The sequence below is a fragment of the Bufo gargarizans genome, chromosome 10 (assembly GCF_014858855.1).
Source record: "Bufo gargarizans isolate SCDJY-AF-19 chromosome 10, ASM1485885v1, whole genome shotgun sequence".
NCBI lineage: Eukaryota > Metazoa > Chordata > Amphibia > Anura > Bufonidae > Bufo > Bufo gargarizans.
In genome coordinates this window covers 24,918,901-24,932,855 of record NC_058089.1, presented here as the reverse complement: position 1 = coordinate 24,932,855, position 13,955 = coordinate 24,918,901, and the positions used below count along the sequence as shown (strand labels likewise).

Here is a 13,955-nt window from a genome sequence, read left to right as displayed (position 1 = left end):
CTAATTTTTTAAATCGTCATTTATTCTTTTTAATAGAGGACAGTGATGGCGAACCGTTCAGAGGCAGAGTGCCCAAACTACAACCCAAAACCCACTTATTTATTGCAAAGTGCCAACACGGCAATGTAACCTTACTACTACAGTCCAGTACAGACATCTTCCATGTACTTTATCATTTAGCTATAATAGCCGGCCTACATTCAGTGCACTGCCTGTGCTGTTCATAGTGCACCCTGTGCTAATGAATGGCAGGAAAAATCTAAGGCCTATTGGTACACCATAGACCTTTTCCAGGGAGCAGGTGCCTACCGAGAGGGTTCTGAGTGCCGCCTCTGGCACCTGTGCCATGGGTTTGCCAGCACTGGCCTAGGACTTCCAGATCACATTATCCACTGTATAAATAGCTTTGCAGAACCATTGGGCCTAGTTTAAGTCTAACCAGGATTGCTAGAACTACTGGTCATGTAAAACCAACATATTCTACGAAATATATTCACATCACTGTGTCTTCAATGGACACACACACACACACACTAAAGGTGGCTAATACACATGAGAGGCATGTCTGCTGACTGGCCAACCATCTAATGTACATGTGGGGGGGGGTCCCAACTCTTCCATTATCAGATGATGTTTGGCGGTTGAGAAGGCTCAGCATGTTGGATTTAGATTTCAGCATGCCCAATCTTTTTGTTATCAGTGGAGGTAAGCTGCCCCCAGAGGTGTCTGACAACGTTTACTCCCTCGTGACAGTAATCGGGTGCAGTGTGTGGGGAGCCTGGAACCAACTGCTGTGGGCCAAAAGCTGTTAGAGGTGTGGCGCCCTTTAGTCCAGTTCCTATTGTGATACATATTTAGGCTTGCAGTTCTGATATTTGGCAAGGAGGCCAAGTTCCGTGTTGGATGGATATAATTAATAAGAAAAAAAACTTGTGATGACGGTAGAAAAACTGGCAAACGTCATCTGTGAGAGTACCCATAGGGGAGGTCCTTTTTAAGACCATTTTATGTCCATGCATATGAAATAATACAAAATGAACAAATCCGGGGGAAAAACAAAAACAAAACAGGAGGGTTGGCTTTTTTTGCAATTTTGTGGTCGCAACAACCTGTGAGACCATTCTTTTCTATGACTACAGTGCGATCCTTGGTCACGCAACAGCTGTCGCACCCAAGATTGGCGTGTAGCCCGGCTTGCCATACATGAACACTGCACCACACAGGACTGTATTGTGCTCTGCCATATTATCTGTATTATAGGGTGGGGATTGGCAACCATTGGCACGCCAGCTTCTGTGAAACTACAACTCCAGCATGCATGCTTGCTTGGCTGTTCTTTTAATCCCCCTATAGAAGTGAAAGGAGGATTCTGGGAGTTGTAGTCTCCAAACAGCCTGAGTGCCGGAGGTGGCTGATCTGTTGTAGGCTGATCATTACTGATCGTGGAGATCTGAGTTCTAGGTCCCCCACCAATCATCACAGTGAAAGGAGCTCAATGTTATTGCAAGTCGTGCCCAGACACAACGAGGGAAATTTTATCCAGACTGGTGTACCCATACGTCAGTCTTGCTCTCCCTGCGCTGGAGTAAGGTGCCTCTTCATAAGTTAGTCGCATCTCTGTCCCACTGTGCTCCAGTCAGGGGCTGGAGAAGGCTTGAACTATAACCTTCGCTACTTTCTGGGGTCATTTATAGTAAATCCGGAGGGTGACTGGAGGCCCTGCCCTTTTCTTGCCACTTCAGAAAAATGGAAAGAAGCTTAATAATTTGCAAATAATGGCGCGGATATGACTTACGACTTTTTGATACCAGAAAATTGTAGCGTAAAAGATTTATTAAATGCCTCCCAGTGGTTATTCAATAACATGGCGGTGCTGAACACTGCATTATGTCCTGTTTAAGTAAAAAAAATAAAAATTAAAACGCGCAGGTTCAGCCACAGCTATATGGATGAAGAGGACACAGAACTTACAGGAGCGCCAAGGCCCTTCACTGTTATGATCGCAGGGGCACTGGACACCCGCTAATCAAATATTTTTATGGCCTAAATTCCAGCAGGAATTGATAGGCTCCACAGTCTGCAAGGTAAGTTGAGGAACACAGCAATGCAAAGAATGCATGAGACGTTGCCTGCAGTCCTATGTAACACCATAGATAACACTGTAATAACTCTGGAGTACAGATATTGTAGTAGCTGTTACCTGCAGTCCTATGTAACACCACAGATAATGGTGGTCTCTCAGAGTACAGATAGTAGATGCTACCTTCTCGGCTGACGACTGCAGGGCCTCCTGTGGCTGGGGCACAAGCTCCTTCACAAGCTGCAGCTTCATAGATGATGGGGGGGCTTCAGTGAAGGAGGGAGGGGGCCTGCAAGGTCTAACCTGACTGGCTCCTGCAATTATCAAGCCTCATTAGACTCTTCTGGCTAGTGCAGCGCCCCCCTGCTGCCCTAAATGTAAATAATGAGTAGTCCTCCGGCGTTATCTGGCTGCTGCAGGCCTGGTAGCAACTGCTATGGCAGTAGTTACGCCACTGTCTATGCCTGCACCAGATTTATCATCTAGCCTGATAAATCTGCCATACTCTAGGCAGCCTAAGGCCTTTTTCACACGACCGTTTTTTTTTTTTCGTTTACGGGCCGTTTTTTGCGTTCCGTATACGGAACCATTCATTTCAATGGTTCCGCAAAAAAAACTGAATGTACTCCGCATGCATTCTGTTTTTGTATTTCCCTTTTTCTGTTCCGTTGAAAGATAGAACATGTCCTATTATTGCCCGCAAATCACGTTCCGTGGTTCCATTCAAGTCAATAGGTCCGCAAAAAAAAAAAACGGAACACATATGGAAATGCATCCGTGTATCTTCCGTTTTTGCGGAACCATCTGTTGAAAATGTTATGCCCAGCCCAATTTTTTTCTATGTAATTACTGTATATGCCATACGGAAAAAACGAAACAAACAAAGAACGGACCGCAAAACACTGAAAAAGCCATATGGTCGTGTGAAAGAGGCCTTTATGCATCTACACACTTAGTGAATCTTCCTCAGTGTGCCACCTGTGATAAATTTGGCAGAAATTAGGACATTGCAAACTCCAGAAAAACTGACTTTAAAAAAACTCCCCTAATGTCTCCCTATCTGTATGCATCTTCTTTATAGATCTTTGCCTCCATTGTAAAATGACAAACATTCCCAGTGTCTAGTCTGGTCCTGCAACACGTGACTACACACAGGGTATGTTCGTAGTCTGTAACCATGGACATATAAAGGCATGCACAGGTGGTTAAATATAAAGAGTGCACGTATGGGGAGATATTTCAGACTGGTTTCTTATACCAGTCATGACCTCCAGTGTGTTGGAGTGAGAGGCACCTAATTATTAAGAGATGCCTCATAGTACAGTGACTCGATCATACAATTTCATTTAATAAGAATAACTAGAAAATTTCTAAATCACTTCATTTAAAAAAATAAATAAAAATAATCTGCCTGCATCCACCTGAAAAATGAGCTGTACTGTCATGGCCACTAGGGGTATTTCTTCCACATAACTTGCGGTTTACTGCCCGTTGTCAGGCAAGATCCAGCCCTGGTAACAGACACTGAAGATGGCCGGGAAGAAGTGGGGGCATGTCAGCTAGCTGAGATGGTGAGCCTGGTAAAACAGCTTCTGCACAGCTTCCAAACATCATAGGAGTGTCCTGCTTTTATGGAAGTGTGATTTATCCCTCCTTAACGCTGGGTTCACACCTGAGCGTTTTACAGCGCGTTCCTACGCGCTGTAAAACGCACAACAGGCAAGAACCAATGATTCACTATGGGAAGGGTTCACACCTGGGCGTTTTACAGCGCGTACGATCGCGCTGTAAAACGCCCGACGCTCAAACAAGTACAGGAGCTTTTTTTGGCGCGTTTGACGCGCGTTTGGGCCATAGACTCTTTGGACAACACTGCTGTCAATCACCCAAACGCGCGTCAAACGCGCGTTCACTATTAAAAAAAACGCGCATAAAACACGCAACAAAAACGCGCATAGAAACGCGCGTTTGAGAAACGCCTAGGTGTGAACCCAGCGTTACACCTTTCTGAGCTCCTTGGAAGAAAACGTACATAGTGGGAAGCGAGGTCACTGCATAAAGTACTGGCAGAAGGAAGACACCCAGTGCTTCTGAGTGAAATGCATCTAGCTGTGCAGTGAAACAGGGAATAATATGGCTGAAACATAACTGTTCCTTCACTGTTATGATTGTACAAAGAAGCACACCCATGACACCCACTTTTTTGAAAACTCAAGTACGCTTTAACAAATAAGGCTCCTCTCTGGCCCTGCAGGTGCCAAAAACTATTCTACCCTTACGCTAGCAACTCAAGCTATAACTTATTTCAGTTTATGAGGTAAATTATAGTAAATCCTTTGGGGCTTAGCAGAAAAGTGGCAAGACGCTCAAAAAGATTGCAAATATGGCGTGCACCAAAAAGTTGCAAATTACGGTGCACACTATATTTGCAACTTTTTGACCCACTATTGTGGCATAAAAGGCTTCTTCAATCCCTCCCCATTGGCTTTGTGCAATCCGTATTTTCATATTAAAGTCAACCATGGCCTTTTATCGTATAAATAGGGGATTTGTAGGTCACGGGCAGAGATTATAAACTTTTTTTTCTTTTATGTCTCTGGTAATTCTGCCATTCAGTAATTGAATTCTGTGCCGTGAAAGAGACCCATTAAAACCATCGGCACCCAGCAGCCCATCACATGGATGACGGCATTGTAGTAAATGCATTGTCTTTTTCTTGGTTTGGGGTGAAGCCAGTCTCCGCCGTGTTAATAGAAGCCTGAGTTCTCCTACGGTGCCCCCTGATTAACAGTAAGCCGGGCGCAGCAGGCACAGCGGACAATTTATGCAGCAAAATAAATTACTGTAGCAACATTAAATTTAAAATTGGACTGCAATCTACCACCACAATAAAAAAAAGCAGCGGTAGAGTGGTTTTATATCTTTGGCACGTAGCTCAAGGTGCTTTGGAGATGCTGTTGGGACTTGTAGTCCTACAGCAGCTGCAGGGACTGGAAGCCAGATTCATATTGTGCACATCCTGGGCATTCTGCAATATGGGATAGTTGGGCTATACATCACACTGTAGCAGAGCAATTATACTGTTGGCAGCAGGGGCATATTTCATTTCTGATTACAGGAGAAGACGATTTTCACCAGGTTGCACAGCAATGAATTAAAGCTCACTGCAATGCAGGGTCTCCGGCGTTTAATGGCGTTTTGTTCTTGGCTTTCATTAGGGCGCATTGAGGCTGAGAGAACGCCAGGGACGTCCAGCAGTGCCGGCCCGAGTGTAACCACAGATGAGTCGACAGTAGGTAGTCCTTTCTCTGTGCTGCATTTTGTCATTTTTTAAAAATAAAATGACAGAATGGGAAATTACAAATTTTCATTAACCTATTGGAGATGTGAGCTGCACATTGTAGATTCCTGCACCACAGAAAAAGGGGCAGCCTGAACTGGTATCGATCGGCGCCAAGAGTTTTACAATGTAGCATTGCTGGATACAATTCAATAATCCCGGAGCCAAGGACGCGATACAACAGCTGTGCAAAGTATTGTCAAGACTGATACATTGTAGCAAAGCTTCCACTCTTTGGGTAGCCCTAGGAAGGAATTCAGCCAATGAATTTAATTGGGATTGTCCTATTGATGGCCAGTCGACAATATGAGATTGGTGGCGGTCTGACTCCCACCAATCAGATAGCGCCACAGCCTCCTCCCAGCTTATCAAAGTGCCGTCCATTGTATAGCAATTTTCTCATTCACTTAAGGGCTCATTCAGGTGGCCGTATGAATGAGTCCGTGTCCTTTCCGCAATTTTGCGGAACGGATACGGGACCCATTCATTTCAATGGGGTCGCAAAAAATGCGGACTAGCACACCGTGTCTTGTCCGCATCCGTGGTTCCGTTACGCGGAAAAGAATGGACAAGAATAGGCATTTTGTGTTGTGTGGTCCGCAAATTGCGTAATGCACACGGCCGGTATCCGTGTTTTGCAGATCCGCCAAGCACTACGGTCGTCTGAATGGGACTGAGCTGCGCCAAGGCCATGTGACCAAGACCACGTGACATCACTCGCCTAGGAAGAGACCATGCTGCTTACGGAGCACCACAACTTCTTCATACAGGTGATCAGTCGGGGGTGCCAGAAGTCGGACACCCACCAATCCGATATTGATGACCTATCCTGTGGATAGACCATAAAAATCACAGAGAACCCCTTTCACTGGTAGCAAGTAGACTTCTAGAAAGATGTGAGCCATGGGCATAGCTATAGCCATAGATAGCACTTGCTATGAGGCCCAGAGGTTGGGGGAAGCCACCATTTCTGCACATTAGTGGTGCAATTTGGCACAGCTAGGGTTTCTACAATAGTTTTTTGACCTGCTAGAAAAAGGGGTGGGGCCTAAGATGTGCCATTTTGCGCCAACATTGCGCCACAATTCTGGTATAAAATTCTATCTCAGAGTAAGCCAACCAATAGTTAGTATAGAGCTAGACAAAGGGGCACAGTTATGACCCCCAGAATGCCTATCCCTGCACCAGATTTATCATCCAGCCTGAGCCCCTCTGATAAATCTGGTGCAAGGTCTAAATTTACACCATCCACAGGATTAGTGAATATGCTGCAATGTTACAGAGCAGACTGACACATCATTTTACATATAATATAATGTAACATGTCATATATTCATTTAAATCCCTGCTCTTTGTATGCTTAGAAGTCCAGTGGGCGGTCCTAACAATGACTGTTTATGCAAAGATAGCTGTCAATCACTGAGTAGGACCTCCTACTGGACTCCTAAGCATAGAAAGAGCAGGAATATCCATAAATTAAAAAAAGTTTTGCTGAATCTTTTCCCACAAACTATTAATCTGCTCAGCGCCACCTGCCCTAAGCTGCCTGCAAATTAGACACCATGTTCAATGTGACAGGTTTCTTTTAAAGGGCATCTGTCAGCAGCTTTGTACCGTATGACACTGGCTGACCTGTACATGTGCGCTTGGCAGCTGAAGACATCTGTGTTGGTCTCATGTTAATATTTTCCCGCATTGCTGAGAAAAATTAGGTTTTATTATATGCAAATGAGCCTCTAGGAGCAATGGGGGCGTTGTCCTTACACCTAGAGGCTCAGCTTTCTCTGCAACTGCTGCGCCCTCTGCACTTTGATTGACAGGGCCAGAAGTGATGATGTTTTCACTGCCTGGCCCTGTCAATCAAAGTGCAGAGGACATGGCAGTTGCAGAGAGAGCTGAGCCTCTAGGTGTAATGGTAACGCCCCCGTTGCTCCTAGAGGCTCATTTGCATATAATAAAACATCCTTATTCTCAGCAATGCGGGCACATATGAACATGGGACCAACACAGATGTCTTCAGCTGCCAAGCGCACATGCAACAGGTCAGCCAGTGTCATAGGTACAAAACTGCTGACAGATGCCCTTGAAAAGGAACCCATCACACTGAACATGGGGGGTTATTTATCATTAGAGATCGTTTACATGTCACTTTTAAGTCTGGCTTAGTCTTAAAAAATACACCATGGGGCTGCCTGGCGTAGAATGTGACTTTTTTGCGATTTTTCTATGACATTTCAAGTGCCGCAGGCAGTAAGTGAGCCATAATCCAGGTCTAATCTCACTTTTAGCTGTTAAACATAGAGCACTGTGAAAAGTGGCGAGGGTTGCGAAATGTCGCAGTTACCATGGGAATATTGCGATTGGCAGCATAGAGCAGGAGGAGCTGAGCAGACACTGAGGACTCATGCACACAAACGTATTTTTGGTTCACATCCGATCTGCATTTTTTGCGGGTTGGATGCGGACCCGTTCACTTCAATAGGGCCGGAAAAAGATGCGGACAGCACATTGCGTGCTGTCTGCATCCATACGTCCGTCCGTTCCGTGTCCTATTGAAAACATGTCCATTTTACAGACAAGGATAGGACAGTTCTATAGAAGAAAGGACGTTCTGTTCCGCAATTTGTGGACCGCAAAAACCGCAACGGCCGCGTGCATGAGCCCTTATGGGGCTCTCAAAAAAGCGCATATTTGAATGTAAGAAAGGTGGAAGTTGAACCTGTTTGTGGGCACACGTCCAACCATCTACGCTGTATTTTTGCATGTACCGTAGGTTCTCCTGAATCTGGCTTTAGTCAGTGTCTGAGATTGAGAACTCGGACCGCGAGCTCCAGTGAGTGATTCCTTTCTGTACGTCAGAGCTACATATTTCATCGTAAGATGGTGAGTGGCGGTTGACATTTGTCAAGTGACGCCTATTTGTACACTTGTCACTAACTTGGTGTAGAGCAGTGACATGAATTGTGATTGCCGCTGGCTCCCTCCAGCTTTCTTTGGCGCTGTGCCTGCTTGACCGAAGGGTTACTGGAGATGATCATCTTTGCCTGAGCACGAGTGACTCAGTCTGCAGGGGCCAGACATTGCAGTATTGTCAAGGAGAGCCTGCGATTCTTGCACAGGCAGCAGTAATGTATACCTGCTGTCTCCTGGTCCACGCATGGCATCGCTGAGAGGTGGCAGAAGCTATTAGGTTGCACAAATGTTCGAACCAGAAGACCATCTGGAATGGTTCCCCAAGGTGGATATTTTAGAGGTCAATTTCTCTTATGCTCCCCCTCCATCCTCTGCTCAAACCATTCATGGATGCAATGTTTCTTACTATATTATAAGGTGTTTACATGAATCGTGTGTGGATCTTGATCTGGACCCCCCTGTACTATCTCCTCCCTTGCTGCTCCTCCTTCCTTTCTTTCGCTGGTTCCAGCATCCTTGGGCACCCCCTTTTTTTTATTTTTTCCTCCTCCCTCCTCTCTAGTCTGTCTGTGACTGATACAGACAGTCTCTTGTTTTAAGACATGCAGCTGTTCCTATCTGCGCTCTCTCCCTGGGGGTACCCACTTGTCACGGACAGGCGATCAGCGTGGTCCTAACAAGAGCCCTGTGAGGTGAGTAAAGCAACCTGCTAATCACCCGAGCATCTTCCTTCGTGTGTAAGACGATGCCAAAGGGCAAACACAACACGATGTTCTGCAGGGGTCAATGCAGAAAATCCATGAAATGCCGACTGATGTCCTTGTAATTGCTGCATTGCCTTGCAACGTCTTAGTTCATGCCTTGAGTCTTGAGCCTGAAGAAGGCGCTCTGTTGGGGTAACGGCGACGACACTTTGGACACAGCTCGATACTTTTCAATTAAATCTCAGTGCTGTGAACTATCTATATAGGATGCTTTTAGTGGATGGTGAATACTCTGGCGTGTTAGAAAGGAATGTTATGAAGGGGGGGGGGGGGTTTGCTATAAAAGTCTGTGGAAGGTAGCCGTACATTGGGATCTCGTGATAGAGAGGGATCAATGATCTCAATTCTGTTGGGCGCAGTGCAATAGTCTGCAGGTTATTGACAAGTTAAGACGTCTTCTGCAGTGCCCGAAGCTAAACAAGGAATGAATGTTCTCTGCAGGATCATACTGCAGAACAAGAAGATGGGGGATATGGAAGATGAGGGGGAGACCAGGAACGGAAAGGAAGGTGAAGAACTAGCTATGGCTAGAGAGAAACAAACAGGTCTATTTTTCAGTTTCCTGTAGAAGGCTTGGACCTGCCAATTGCTTTGACTACTGATTCGGTAGAAATAGGCTTGTAAGACCTTGACGTAATTCTGTATTATCAGAATATTCGTCATTTCATACATGTTGCAATGAGAACCTCTACCGGTCACTCTACTGCTCTCCATGTCAACCAGTGCACTCTTCTGGACGCTCATCAGCTTGCATCTTGTCACACAACCACTATAGACTTCTACTCTTTTCTCCTTTGTTACAGGTAATACCACTAGATGCTGTGTATCAAAATGTGCCTTTTAAAATGTAAATATGACGTTTATAAGTGAATTAAAGGCTATGGATACCTTTGGGGCAAATTTTTATGATTGCATTTTACTCACTTGGGGCTAAAAATCATTATTTCAATTAGTCTTTATTAAAAATGTTCAGCTATTTCTGCGATACAGGGGTTAAAAATCAGTCTGTTTGCAAGCTGTCAATATCTGTTTTCTTAAAATCTGGTCATCTGATGGCTCATGTGCTGCTCTTATCTCTGATCTCCTGACCTCAGAAACACGTGTTTAAGTATCAAAGAATCTTGAATGCATCTAAATAGGTAGAGACCACATCTCATGTGTAGCTATATGTTTTCTCTGTAACTTTCTCTCTTTGCCTCTAGCCACCTTTGCTCCTTGTGGGCAGGATTGGACTCTGGGCTTTCTCAGTCGAAACAGAACTCACGTTGCTTGTCTTCCTTCTATGAGACATGGAAAACAAAGCTTATAAAGTTGAAGGCACGTGGCACCTACCACAATGCAAACACACCCTGGAGCGTGAGAAGAAGAAGAAGACCAAGCCTCCCCCGGGAACAGTGTCTGTGGCCACCGGTAAAAGTGGGCCCGCAGTTACAGTCATCGAGATTTCCCCTGAGACAACCGAGGTCAATGATTACTACTTGTGGTCCATCTTCAACTTTGTCTACCTGAACTTTTGCTGCCTGGGCTTCATCGCACTGGCCTACTCTCTGAAGGTGAGTCTTATTTATGATGATATTCGTCAAAACAGCCTTAGACAAACCTCAAAGTAGCACAACCTCTTTTTTTAAGCTGGAAAAATTAACCAAAAAAATCCAAACCAATGAAGACAAAAAAATTATCAAAAGCATGTCTATAACTCAGAGCTTTATTGTAAAACATTAGCACAATTTAAAAGGTCTTCACTAGGATTGCTCATCACTTTGTGGTCGGTGGGGGTCTGACCACTGGAGTCTCCACCAATCCTGAAAATAATGGGGCCACAGTGCTGGCTTAACACTGCACCCTCTTTAAAGAGGTTGCCCAACCATTATAAAGTGATGGCCCGTCGTCAGGATAGTCCATCACTAGCTGATTGGTGACACCCTGCACCCCCCACTGATCAGCTGTTTGGGTGTAGCTCTGTGGCCGGACTACACCACATGATCAACCTTGTAGTGGAGGGAGGTCGTTACTACAGCCCTGCTCCGATTGAGTAGTAGTACTGACCTTATTATATTGGCATGGATGTATTGAAACAAACGTGTCATTACTGAAGTCAACACAGTGACCATCTGCTGCAGGGCAAACGTAGTCCTCTCGAAAAGTAGTCCAGTATATTTGGATCTTTTGAAGCTTCTCCAACTTCAAAAAGAAAAATCACCGTAACATCCTTTTTACTCTGGACGGCATTGAAATGCATGCAGCAAATGGCTTCTTTTTTGGCAACCAAGTCCAGAGATGTTCTTGTTCTGTTCTGAAATATGGCACATCCTCACCACCTGATTTGTGTTCTTCAGAGATTGGCACAGTTAGGCATAGCTATATTCGGTGGATGCTGGCATGTTATGTTAGAGGAGCACAAAGCAGTGCTGGACCATGGAGGCACAGTTGTGGCTGGCACATTTTTATGGTCAATTGTTGGCTTGGTGACGCAATGGCAATAACGGCTCGTTAGGCACTGCTATGTACGGTAATTGGAACAGAGTTATTTCAGGGGTGGTCTTCTCAAATAGGATGCTTTGTGTGGGGATCATCTTCTGTGATTAGTACTATCTGGGACTATTCAGGGATGTCCTTTCCATCACTCATCAGGTGGAGAAAACAGGAATGCCTTGATGTTTCCCCTAGGTTTGGGTTTGGTGCTGTAGCCGGGATATTACAGGTTAGAACAGGGCTCACATCTGAAAATTGCTGTGGTAGGCTCACCTATACCTCCATGATTAAGGTTCCTAAATAGTAGCTATTGGGGGTTCCAAAAAGATGGACCGACCCCTTGAGTATAGAGCTTTCAACCAACACTTCATCTATCTAGTCTACACTAATAATAAGACCTAAGCAACAGTTAGAGGCAGATAACTCATGGCTTAGGAACATTGGTGTAACTTTAGGTTTTGTAGAGGTAGATGTCACACCTGAGTCCTGGAACATTATTTACCCTTCGAACATATGAGAAGACATCAGTTTTAAAGTGCGTCTGTCAGCAGATTTGTACCTATAAATCTGGCTGACCTGTTACATGTGCGTTTGGCAGCTGAAGATATCTGTGTTGGTCCCATGTTCATATGTGCCCTCATTACTGAGAAAAATTATGCAAATATGCAAATTAGTCTCTCGGAGCAACGGGGGCGTTGTCGTTACACCTGAAGGCTCAGCTCTCTCTGCAACTGCTGTGCCCTCTGACAGTGTAAATGTGATCATGCCGGCCTGGGCCTGTAAAAGTGCAGAGGACGTTGCAGTTGCAGAGAGAGCAGAGCCTCTAGGTGTAATGGTAACGCCCCCGTTGCTCCTAGACGCTCATTTGCATCTAATAAAAAAAAAATTTTCTCAGCAATGCGGGCACAAATGAACATGGGACCAACACAGATGCCTTCAGCTGCCAAGTGCTCATGTAACAGGTCAGCCAGTGTCATAGGTACAAATCTGCTGACAGATGCCCTTGAAGAATGACCCACACTAGAAGGGGGGCCCTGTCATCCATTTTGTATAGAGGCCCAGTAGCTTCAAGCTATGTCTTTTCTTCATAAGGCAATAAGAATGATTTCTACCTTCACAAAAAACAATCATAGATTAAAGAGGTTGTCCTATGAAAAATAATGTACATTTTTGAAACCAGTATCTGGTTTTTAATAATTTGTAATTGCATGTAATTAAAATTTAGTATAGCTACTCAGTTATTCAATGATATGTATCTGTATAGCGCCACCTGCTGTTTGTTATTTTCTTTACTTCTCTGTCCATCTTGTTGACGTGGTCGCACATGCTCAGTTTCATCCTTCAACTGCCACCAGCTGTCTCTACTGTTAGAAGCTGTGACAGTTACAGGGAGAGAGCTGCAGCAGAAAGGGCACACCCCATGAGCTGTGATAGGGAGAGAGCTGCAGCAGAACGGACACATCCCGATAAAGGACGCATCCCTTAAAAGTCTTAAAATAGGTCAAGTTTGTGATTGATGGGGTTCCAAGCCCCACAACCTTGCTTGTTTCCCCTCCGCATGGATGTATTGGTATTCACTTTTTTTTTTCTTTTTTAGGTCAGAGACAAAAAACTCTTGAACGACCTCACGGGAGCTGTGGAAGATGCAAAGACGGCACGACTGTTTAACATAACGAGCTCAGCTCTTGCGACCCTCACCATCATCATCGTGCTGTTGTACCTGCGCTCCCCACCTGCTCACTATTAGGAGCGTGGCCCTCCATACAGTGACGTCCGTATTAGAGTGAGATAGCTCTTCATCGTCTACTGAGACAGTGAGTCCTGTGCCGTGCGATTAGATGTAGCGGTCAACCACAGTTATCTCCTTATCTTCTGAAATTCCGACCACATTTTTCTCCGGATCACACTGTGATGTCATCGCGCCATGCCGTAAGGCAGCCTCCAATTGGCTGATGGCAGCTAATATGCAAAACATCATCGGCGGAAGAGATAAACACCTCAGCACCGCGGGGGAGAGGAGGCTCCTGAGATCGGGACTGTTCCCTGGGGCCCCTCCCCTACTGTGCCTCGTCCAAACTGACCAAGCCTGTGAATATAGAGTGTCATCTCTTTGGGCAAGTGATCACATCCTATCAAATAAAGGACTAATGTTTTCTTAAAGAGAGAGTGTCCGTGTCCGGGGGCAGGGTAATGTCTGTAAGACCTGAGCAGATTTATGAAAAACTGACTTTGTTGTCATAGCAACCAGTCACAAATCTCAGCCTGGCTTTCAGTTCTTATAGCTCTCTCGACAAAATGAAATCTGCCCTGTGAGTGGTTGTTATGGGCAACAAAAAACGTTTTACGTTTCTTCCTCTTGAGAAGTACCCACAGTAAGACAATATGA

General features: G+C 45.1%; 1 protein-coding gene across 1 annotated transcript; it reads left to right on the top strand.

Moving 5' to 3' along the window:
• Nucleotides 1–8,523: 8,523 nt before the first annotated feature.
• Nucleotides 8,524–13,737, top strand: IFITM10 (interferon induced transmembrane protein 10). The gene is made up of 3 exons (XM_044271083.1): nucleotides 8,524–8,658; nucleotides 10,300–10,650; nucleotides 13,167–13,737. Exons 2-3 carry the CDS (start codon nucleotides 10,387–10,389, stop codon nucleotides 13,314–13,316), a joined length of 414 nt encoding a protein of 137 aa, XP_044127018.1. The 5' UTR covers nucleotides 8,524–8,658; nucleotides 10,300–10,386; the 3' UTR covers nucleotides 13,317–13,737.
• Nucleotides 13,738–13,955: the final 218 nt, after the last annotated feature.